The sequence below is a fragment of the Carya illinoinensis genome, chromosome 14 (genome assembly GCF_018687715.1).
Source record: "Carya illinoinensis cultivar Pawnee chromosome 14, C.illinoinensisPawnee_v1, whole genome shotgun sequence".
NCBI classification, from domain to species: Eukaryota; Viridiplantae; Streptophyta; class Magnoliopsida; order Fagales; family Juglandaceae; genus Carya; species Carya illinoinensis.
This window is the reverse complement of record NC_056765.1, coordinates 27145438-27156690: the sequence shown is the minus strand read 5'-3', so window position 1 is coordinate 27156690 and position 11253 is coordinate 27145438. Positions and strand designations below refer to the sequence as shown.

Sequence of the window (11253 nt, the reverse complement as noted above, 5' to 3'; positions counted from 1 at the left end):
GGGACGAGACCATTTGAGTCTGAAACCATTCACCCTTCCGAATCATACTGCCCTTCTCAGTCCGAAACCAGCTCAGCTACCGTTGTTCGCACCGCCTGTATATCAATCCAACGCCGACGCAGCTTAGGATATTATTGGCCGACACAACCGGTTGCCCAGAAGGAGTTATCATGGCTGACACGGTATGTGTTTGATTAAATGTCACAAAGGGCTCTGTTATGTTATATTCACATATTCCAGTTGGATTTTTGGCTAAACATTTGAAATATTTGAGATAGGCAGAAAAGAATAAACATTTGAAATATGAATTTTCATAGATACGTAAAAAGTGACGAATATTAATATAAGAAATCTTGTTATTTCTTAGGGGTATAAAGCTATGAACTAAATCTGGATCTTCGCATGGCTTAAGCACATCATCAAACTTGGAAGATGAAGAACAATTTAGCCATGTATTGATTGATCCCTTATCACCCAAAAAAACAGGCATCCTGTCTGTAATGTTAGATAAAAAAAAAAAACTAAAGCATACTAATGTTAGCCATGCAGTGATAGCTTCGACTTTGATTGGTGGAGTCTGATTAATCTTATCCCATATATTTTGCCCATATATCTATTGCGGGTTCCTATTTATAATACCAACAAATTAAGGACGTTGTGATAAGTAGCTGGAAAACCACTAGGGAATATCAATTCTAAAGCCACATGCTATATAAGCAACAATCATTTGCATATATCTTCATAATTATTTATCAGAAAAATTTATTCAACTTTTTGTTAGTTATTAGATCATATATTACATTCCACTCTTTTTGAGGATTTTAATTTTTTTCTCAAACATGGTGGTGTTAAACCATGTTAGATAGATTTATAATTTGGTTGTTTTTTAATAACTATTGAATTTATGATGTGGTTTTTTTTTTTTATGAAAGGAACAAAGTTATTGGGTTGATAGTGATGAAGTCGATGATGATAGTGTAGATGCACAATTTGATGTCAATGCTGAAGATGGGGTGGATGATGAGCGTAATGTGACTCTTGAAGATTGTGTGAATGTCGAAGATGGGTTGAATGTTGAAGAAGGAGTCAATCTTCAAGAACAAGTGAATGTGGAAGATTCGAGTAGTGGGGCTTTGGAGCCATTTATTGGTATGATATTTGACGATGTCGAAGACGCCCAATCATTTTACAAAGCTTATGCAAGACGGAAAGGTTTTGCAATTCGGACAAATCATACTCGATTGTCGAAAGATGAGAAAAAACTTTGTGCAATAGACTATGTTTGCACAAGGGAAGGATTTCGGCGGGTAAGTCGAAAAGAAAAAGAAAGAACAGTTCCTGAGATTGCTGATACCAAGATTGGATGTAAAGCAATTATGAGAGTAAAAAAAGATGGTGAAAAGTGGATGGTGAACAAGTTTGTGGTTGGACATAACCACATTCTACTTACACCAAGGAGTGCTAGTTTGCTCCGAGGAAATAGAAAGGTTACTAAAGTCCAAAAAAAACTTATCATAACTTTGAATGAGTCCGGTGTACCGACAAGAAAGATTATGTCAGTGTTGAGTAAAGAATCAGGTGGTGACTTCAATGTTGGCTGTATTGGTAAGGATGTTGAAAACTACTTGGGAAACAAGAGGAGAAAAGTATTTGAAGAGGGGGATGCACAAAGGTTATATTCTTACTTTCTTGAGCGACAACTCACAGAACCTGGGTTTGTGTACTCCATGCAAGTTGATAAGGATGGGTGTATGGGAAGTTGTTTTTGGGCTGATGCGCGATCAAGAGCTGCATATCAGTATTTTGGAGATGTTGTTACCTTTGATGCCACATACCTGACCAATGTGTATAAGATGCCATTTGTGCCATTTTCTGGAGTTAACCATCATCATCAGACCATAATGTTTGGTTGTGCGTTATTGGTTAATGAAACAGCTGAATCATATACATGGTTATTGAGGACATGGCAAGAGGCAATGCTTGGTAAAGCTCCTGCAACTATTATTACCGATGATGACAAGGCAATGGCAAAGGCAATTGCAGAGGTACTCCCGAATACAACTCATAGGTTATGTTTATAACATATTTTACAAAAGTTTCCTGAACACTTGGCCCATGTTTATAACAAATTCCCGGACTTTGGCAAAGATTTCCGTCATTGCATCCATGAGACAATTACAACTGATGAGTTCGAGCAAGAATGGGGCTGTATATTAGAGAAGTATGAACTAGAAGAAAATAATTGGTTGCAGAATCTTTATAGCCGACGGGATAAATGGGTTCGCTTACTTGCGTTCGACATTTTGTGCTGGCATGTCAACAACTCAAATGAGCGAAAGCATGAACAAATTTTTCAAAGATTACGTTCGTTCAAGCACTATGGTAAGTGACTTTGTGTATCAGTATGAAAAGGCAATAGATGCACGTTACTTTAAAGAAAAAGAGAAGGATGTGCGGACAAGATCTACGCGGGCTATATTGAAGACACCTCTTAAAATTGAAGAGGAGGCGGCAATGGTTTATACAAGAAAGTCTTTCATGATCTTCCAAGATGAACTGTTCAATAGTTTACGGTACAAAGCTACAAAATTATCTAAAGAGGGTGAAAGAAAGACATATGGAGTGGTAATAAGTGGTAAAGAGAAACCACTTTATCATGTGACATTGGAGAATGGTGAAGAACAGACAACATGTACATGCCATATGTGGGAGTTTATGGGGCTTCTTTGTCGGCATATCTTGTGTGTTTTTGGCAAGAAATCGATGTTAGATAAATTGCCACAGCATTGGGTAAAAGAAAGATGGACTATTAATGCTAAGGCTCGACCCATTCCTGACATACCATTAATGGAAGGGCAAGTTCAGGTAGGACAAGATGATCCTATGATGAGAAAAAGCAAGTTGATGATTCAACTTTATGACATTGTTGAACTTGGCTCACAGTCAGCTAAAAAACACAATCATCTATGTCTTGCATTGGAGAAGGTTCATAAAGAGTTACTTGCAATGGAAGATCATGTAGCATGTTCACAAAGAGGGGAGTCAACCAATATTATCCAAAACGAAAGAAGTCAAGTTGTATCGAATTTTTCACAAACGGTCCAGGATCCTCCACGGGTGCCAACAAAAGGACGGCCAAAATCGTTAAGATCGAAAAATCCAAAAGAAACACAGACAACAAAGAAAAGACGTTGTAGCATTTGCAAGAATGAGGGACATGTTAAAAACAATTGTCCTTCAGTGAGGTATATTCCTGTTTAGTTGTATTTTATCAATTTATTATCATGATATGAAATTAGTTTTGTTTATGTTTTGTTGTTGTTTATGTAGGGATTTGGGGCAAGCAACTGACAACACATCGATACATTTACAATAATGATGGCTTCCCATGTGACTTGGTAAGTGATTTAGAACTCACTTGTAAGTGAATAAATGTCTTACTTATTTTATCGGTTAAAATAATCCATCATTATTTTGCGTGTGACAGGGAATGTAGCCGATTTGCTTGATTTACATGGTCCTTTCTTCAGAAGTGGCATTTTTTGTAATAGAATGTAGATACATGACACTTTTGTAATGGTGTTTAACTTTTGTGGCACTTTATTGGTTTTCGGATTTTTGTTTGAAATTATTGTAATGGGATTTTGATAGAAGGTTTTTGTACCAATGTGGCACTTTATCTAGTCAAATTATAATTTTGCCCTACTTTGTATACTTTAATGGTGAAAAGTGGATTTTACCTTTTTTCATAATTTATTCAATTATGCCTTCCAAATGATAGCCCTTTATAGCATGTTTTGGACAACGAAAAAAGCAAAAAAACTATACCAAAGTCGAAATACATTATCAATTCATTCTACAATTGATCTCAGAATAAGGTCCGGAAATTTCAAAAGCATTCAATTCATAGGATGTTCTCGTTACATAAGAGACATTTAGTACATTTACTACAACGGCTTACATGAGTCGTAGCAGTGGCCGAGATACACTATAATTTATTGGATTCATAAAAAGTACACTACAAGCTATTATTAAAAAAAACCATGTCAAGATTAATAGTCGTAACACTCTCATGTATTTCTTCTCCAATGCTTTAAATTTGGATTCTTCGATGCGTAGACGCTCATGAAGTACCCTCTCGTGCCTCCGTTCAGCTAACTCCAATGTCATCTTACAGCAATTGTTTTGCTGACTTTGAAGATCAATCCACTCAAAAAAACCACATTGCTTATTCATCTTATAGTTTGGACAATTGAAAAATCTTCTACCAAAAGTATTTGCTTTTCCAGAAATCCGTAGCTTCGCTTGGCAGCCACAATAGCAAAGTGGTCTCTCCAAACTTATGCAAGAATGAGAAGCAGAACTCATTTGCTAAAAAGGACATAATCAGATCAGCATATATTAGACAACAATTAAGAGGAATTCTAAGTTAGTAAAAAGAACTAAAAGAACTACATGAACTAAATTTAGTCAAAAGAACTAAAAGAAATAAAAGAACTAAAAGAATCACATGGGTTTAGGGTTTAGGGTTTAGGGTTTAGGGGTTTATGGGTTTAGGGTTTAGGGTTTTAGGGTTTTAGGGTTTAGGGTTTAGGGTTTAGGGTTTAGGGGTTTGGGTTTAGGGTTTAGGGTTTAGGGTTTAAGGGTTTAGGGTTTATGGGTTTAGGGTTTAGGGTTTAGGGTTTAGGGGTTTATGGGTTTAGGGTTTAGGGTTTAGGGTTTAGGGTTTTAGGGTTTATGGGGTTTAGGGGTTTATGGGGTTTAGAACTAGAATGGGGTTTATGGGGTTTAGGGTTTTATGGGGTTTATGGGGTTTAGAACTAGAATGGGGTTTATGGGGTTTAGGGGTTTATGGGGTTTAGGGAGGCCTTCTAAGTTGTCGGGCAAGCAAGTGATTTCTCAAAGGTTGACTAGCACTGACAAACTGTGACAAGTTTTAGATAAAATCATTAGAAATATCAAAAGGGCACTGGTAGTTACATCAACTTTCAAAGCTAAAAAAGTATTTTGAACAAATTTTAAAACATAAGTGTGGTTACGTACCAATATCCCAGTTTTAACAATTCCTAAGACTTCAGGATCCTTGGTGAACAAGGTGGCCAAAGAACCAAAAGATACACCAAGAATTGCAGACAAGAAAACTCCAGTGAACAATCCTATCTGGAAAAACATGCACATCAAGTCCTCAAACAGAATCTGCTCAACTAAAGGATTGCATTTTTAGGGTCACAGATTATGTATCTGCTAGCATTTTTATTTGTAACTGAACGTGGACAAATCCAACCTCTTTTAGTCATATACACAAACAATTGGCAAGTAAGTGGACATCAAACAAAACCGATTTAATTTACTAGTTACTTTTACCCTTAATTACAACAAACAAATCCAGTTATTCAGAATGTAGAATGTAGAATGTAGATTTCCTACCAATACCATCAAACAAATCCACTCAAACTTGGGCGAGATATATTTCATTGCCATGAATACCATCAAACAAATCCAATATTTTCAGTATGTATTTTGTTTGAAACCAAAAGAATAGAAAATCATTGCTATGAATATGAAGTTAAAATCATTTAAGTAAATAACATCACCGAAAATCTTCCGAATCGCGAGGGCTGAGAAATCGATCTGAAATGGCAAGCGACAGCAGGCTGTTAATCGGTCCGGTCGTGCCAACGTGAGGGATCGCTTCGTGGTTTCACAGGCTGAGATCGGAGATGAATATTGGAGAAATCACAGGCTGAGATAGCGTTAGGGCAGTGAGGGCAGGGGACTCAACCACGTTCGGGAATCGCGTTAGGTTAGGGCTTCAACGTGAGGGAGGGCAGGGGACTCAACCACATTCAGGAGAAGCTTAGGGCTTCAACGTGAGGGAGGGCTGAGGAAGGGCAGAGGGCTTCAACGTGAACGAGGGGAGGGGACTTCCACGTTCGGGAGAAGGGCTTCAGGCTGAACGAGGAGTTAGGCCTCAGTTACAAATGAGGGCAGGGGGCTTCCATCAGATGCTGGTCCACGAGTTACTCGGTGGAAGTCCTACGTGGCATCAACTAATTGGCGGGCTGTTATTTGAGTATAAACAGCCCGACCGGTCCTAAGGATTTCTCATAATACAATATACAAAAGTCTTTTGGCATAAACATCACTGAACATCATCATAACAAAATAAATATCATATTTAACCCTTATGATAAGGTTGTGCAAACCCCGACAGACAACCAAACAAAAATAAAATATGAAATCTCACCTTTTAAACTTGGCATGCCAAGTCGGTATACAAGAAAAATCATGCAAAAAATTAATTTGTCTCCAAAGTGGGTGAATTAGAAACAAATATGTTAATACCAACATAATAACAGAAGCCACAGTTTTACACTCGTGATAATGTTGGGATAGAAACAGAAACAACTGAGAGGGGAGCAGCAACGGATCTAGGTGGTTCAGGACGGTTCACGATTAAGGATGATAAGTTGTTTGCTCTATTTTTAGGTGGAGAAACAGGGGTTGTGAGTGTTGCTTTAAGGGGTGGTTTCTTGGTATTTGATGTCATGATAGTTTAATTGTGAGAGATTCTTTCATGGGGGGCATGGTGCATTTGTGGCCGATGGTGGTTGGCCTTCAGTTTGGGAAGGGGATGAAATCAAACCTCCAATGAGCGTCGCAATGGGGATAGCCCATAGTGGTGCAACAACTCGTTGCAGTGGCTCGTCCATTAGGCTGTTTGGGGTGATTGCCCACCCACGAATGCTTGTGCATGAATGGGGTTGTCCTTGATCTTCATTGGCAACAACAAATCCAATAGAAGAGAGAGAGGGCCATGAGTCTGAGAACACCAGAGGAGGAGAGAGGTTTGTTACGGACTTGAAGGGCATGGGGGGGCCTTAGGCTTGCTGCATGAACCCTAGATTTTTTATAGAGAGAGTGAGGGTGATAAAGGGTATACATGTATGAATTTTATACAAAAAAAAAAAAAAAAAACTTTCTCATCAGCCACTGTTTTGCATCATCTATTGCACACCTTATGTGAAAAGTAATTTTTCTTTTTTCTTTTTCTTTTCTCTTTTTTTTTTTTTTTTAAGTTTTGAACCAGTTCCTGCCTTACAACCCCCCTCCCTCCCTCTCTCAGTTAAGTTCTATCCCCCCTTCCCCCTGAAACTCAAGCCCCACAATCCATCGAAGCCGTATACAGTGGCCATATCAGAGACCGAAGATTGAGAGAGAGAGAGAGAGAGAGAGAGAGAGAGAGAGAGAGAGAGAGAGAGAGAGAGAGAGGGGGGGGGGGGGAGGGGTTGTACAAGGAGAAAATAAAAAATTAGAAAGAATTTGAAGAGAGAAAAATGGGGTCCAATGAGATGAGAAAGAGTTTGAGGGGAAAGAGAGAGAGAGAGAGAGAGAGAGAGAGAGAGAGAGAGAGAGAGAGAGAGGATGGTCCAATGAGATTGAAGTGAGGAGACAGAGATAGAGAGCGCTTGATGAGATTGAAGAGAGTTGAGGAGAGAGAGTGAAATGATGAGAGAGAGGGGATCGGATAAGAAAAAGAAGAAATTAAAAAGAATTTGAAGAGAGAGAGGGTCTGATGAGTTGAAAGAGAGTTTGAGGAGAGAGGGCTTGATGAGAGAGGACGGTTTGAGGTGAGGAAAGAGAGTTTAATAAGAGAGTGGGTCTAATGAGATTGAAGAGAGTTAAGGAGAAAAAGTGAAATGATGGATTGTTTTATAAGAAATGATATTTGCAGTTGTGGTTATGCAAACGCCGCACAGTCTCTTTGAAAAAAGTGAATTAATACGGAACCTACATGAAAAAAAAAAAAACTAACTTTTTAATCATGGACCCCACTCTTTTTCAAAGAGATTGCGCGGCGTTTGCACACTTCACGACTATATGTAGCATTATTCTTATTTTATACGAAGTGTGGGGTGTGGGCTGTTTATGGTTGATCTGTAGAATTACTCTTTTATACAAGGTTTGAGGGGTGTTTATAACTAGGTTTGGTCTTACTCATTGGTCTTGGGGCTTATTTCACAAGCTTACTCTTTTTTTTTTCTAATCAAGCATGTTATATATATATATATATATAAAATGAAACTACAAAGTACAAATACACTCAGAACTAGTTCAAGGTGGATTAAAAAGAAAGAAATTGAAAGAACTATCAAGGGGTATGCTTCCAAAAACTAGATTGGTAGCCGCCTATTATACTATAGAGTGCGCGCATCGATTTGCAGATCAATAAATTTTGACAAATTTCCAAAGCCTATGACTTGCATACAGATGTTGAATATCATTGATGATAGGGAAAATAATCCAGTCTGGTGCTGAGGATTGTTTTGATGTTATTGAGAGAACCATTTGAGAGTCTCCTTCAAACTAAACTCGAGTGTGCTGTGAAGATGCCGCCATTTTAGTGACTAGGAGAGTTGTCATTGCTTCTGCCATTAGAGGATTCTAGGATTAGATTTTTTTAGTTTGAATTTTCTGAATATTACTTGTGTGGTCTCTGCAGATGACTGAAATAGTAGAGAAATTATCCCTGACTGCAGCATCAAATGAGTAGCTCAGGAAAGATGGTGGTGGAGGTTGGCATATTTCTATCTTGTCCTTTTGCTTTGTTTTCCAAGCTTCTTGGTAGTTGAGATAGATGCGATTCAGTTGGACTATTGCTTCTTCAAAGGTGAAATGGAATTGATTGTGCACTATGTCATTTCTTTGTTTCTAGATGAAGTTTAAAGTTATAACTACAAAGAGTTGAAAAGAGTGAATTTCTGCTTCATGAAGGCCTAATTCTTCCTTTGGGGAAATAATCATTTTGATCCAGTCTGAAATTGAGTAGATTGAGAGATTTTCTAGATTTAAAGGCCAAGAGCTTTGACTCTAGAGTATTCTCACTATTGGGCATTTGATAAAAAGATGGAACGTAGTTTCTTCAGCTTGATTACACATCGGACATTCTTCTAAAACTGAGTTTGAGATGACTTCATTCACTCTTGCTTTGGTTGGAAGAATATTCCATAACAACAGTTTGTGCCTTTCATGAATTTTCAGCTTCTATATTGACTTGAATAAATTTTGGGATGCATTTTGGTGAGAAGTTTCTTACCTATTGATTATCACTTGGTATGATGATTTTACTGACAATTTTCCATTCTGAGATGAGACCCAAACTGTTCTGTCTTGGTTGTGTGAGAAGATCGGTAGAGAGATTTTCAAATTTTCGTTGGTGCTCTCCTATTCAAATAAGTCTTGCATTTTCCTTGTATCCTAATATCTTGGATTGCCTATGATGAGATCTAAGACCTTTAGTTCTGGGTGGGCTTGATCCATTTCCTACAGTGGACTCGGTTTGAAGTTCTCCATAGTGGGTATCCATGGTGCTTCCTATGTGTTGGTTATGAAACCATTATTTATCTGAACACATATTCATTTTCTAATTATATCTGTTGTTTGTAGAATTCCTTTCCAAAAGTAAGAGTCCGATTATCATTGTTGTACTTGCCAAAAATCCGAGATTCTAAGGTATTTTGCTCTTAAAATTTCATGCCATAGTCCATTCTGACTTTCGCACCTTTCCCATCCCCTTTTTGCTAGAAGTGCTTGATTCATGTTTTTGCTAGAAGTACTTGATTCATGTTTGTCATTTGTCTTAATCCAAGACCACCTAAGATTTTTGGTTGACAAATGGATTTCCACGATTTAAGGGTTAGATTGTGGGTCTTATCTTTTGGGAATCCCCACCAAAAGTTTTTGAAACTCATATCTAAGATCTTACACACTGTTTTGGGAAGCTGAAAGGTTGACATGCTGTATCATGTATATTGGAATAGAACTGGCTACAAATATGATTAGCATTGTTCGGCCTGCCTGAGATAATAATTTCATTTTTCATCCTTCTAATTTTTTCTCCACTCCACTTAGAAGTTCTTTGGAGTTTTCTTTATTGTTTCTGCCAAAAGTAGTTGTGAGACCCAAATACTTCATTTTTTCTAATGAGACTTTGTATGGAAGCCAATTTTGAATTGCTGACTTTACTACAAAGTTGACATTTCTTGTAATAAAGATGGTGGATTTTTGCACGTTAATCTTTTGCCCTGACCATTGTTGAAATTTTGATAAGTTTACAGAGGTAACTTTGGCATTGTCTGTGGTTGCCTTTGCAAAAATGATTGTGTCATCTGCAAACAATAGATGTGAGACTGGTGGGTTTTGTCTGCTTAATTTTATTCCTTCCAACTTTCGTCCTGCTTCTTCCTTTAATAAAATCCTTGATAGCACTCCTGTCACTAGAATAAAGAGAAAATTAGAGATTGGATCTCCTTGTCTTAATCCCATATGAGAATTGAAAAAACCCCGAGGCGAGCCATTTATAAGAATAGAAAATGTAGCTATGGTTATGCATTCTTTAATCAGGTTGATCTAGCTTGGGCTATAGCCTACTAATGTCATAACTTGAAATAAGAAATCCCATTCTACCAGGTCGAAAGCTTTTTCCATATCTAGTTTTAGGGCCATCAATCCTTTGTTTCCCTTTTTCCTTTTGAGAAGGTGAAACAGTTCATGTGCAATAATAATATTTTCCTTTATATTGCAACCTGAGACAAAAGCTATTTGCAGAAGGGATATAATGGCATCTAATGCTACTTTGAAGTGATTGGTCATTATTTTGGTTATGATTTTATATATGACATTTGTGAGACTGATTGGCGATAATGGCTCGGGTTGTTTGGGTTTGGAATTTTGGAAATGAGAGCTATGTTGGTACGATTGATTTGTTTCGGCAGTTTATTTCTAAAGAAATTATGCACTGCTTCCATCACCTCCTTTTTAATGATACTCCAATAATGCTTGTAAAACAATGTTGTCATACCGTCTGGACCTGGTGTATTATGGTTCGGGATTTGTTTTAGGCCCCAAATATTTTTGCTTCGTTTGGTACTACTAGAAGATTCACATTGTCTTGGTCTGTAATTTGCTTCTCAAATAGATTTTCTAAACTTTCCGGGAAGGTTGGGTTTGAAGAGGTATAAATGGATCGAAAATGACTAATGAATGTATTTTCAATAAGAGTATGATCCATAGACCAATTACATGGGCCCAGTTTGATAGTGTTGATTGAATTTCTCCTTCTTCTGATCATTGTTGATAAATGGTAGAATTTGATATTGAGATCAGTTGAAGTGAGCCATGATATCCTTGACTTTTGACGTCACAAATTTCCTCATGTTCTCTTTGTTTTTGAAGGTTGTATTGGAGGTCTTT

General features: G+C 37.5%; 1 protein-coding gene across 1 annotated transcript; it reads left to right on the top strand.

The window, feature by feature from the left end:
• Positions 1 to 170: 170 nt before the first annotated feature.
• LOC122293749 (protein FAR1-RELATED SEQUENCE 5-like) lies at positions 171 to 3351 on the top strand. The gene is made up of 4 exons (XM_043102235.1): positions 171 to 182; positions 933 to 2045; positions 2404 to 3018; positions 3331 to 3351. Exons 1-4 carry the CDS (start codon positions 171 to 173, stop codon positions 3349 to 3351), a joined length of 1761 nt encoding a protein of 586 aa, XP_042958169.1.
• The last annotated feature ends 7902 nt before the right edge of the window (positions 3352 to 11253 follow it).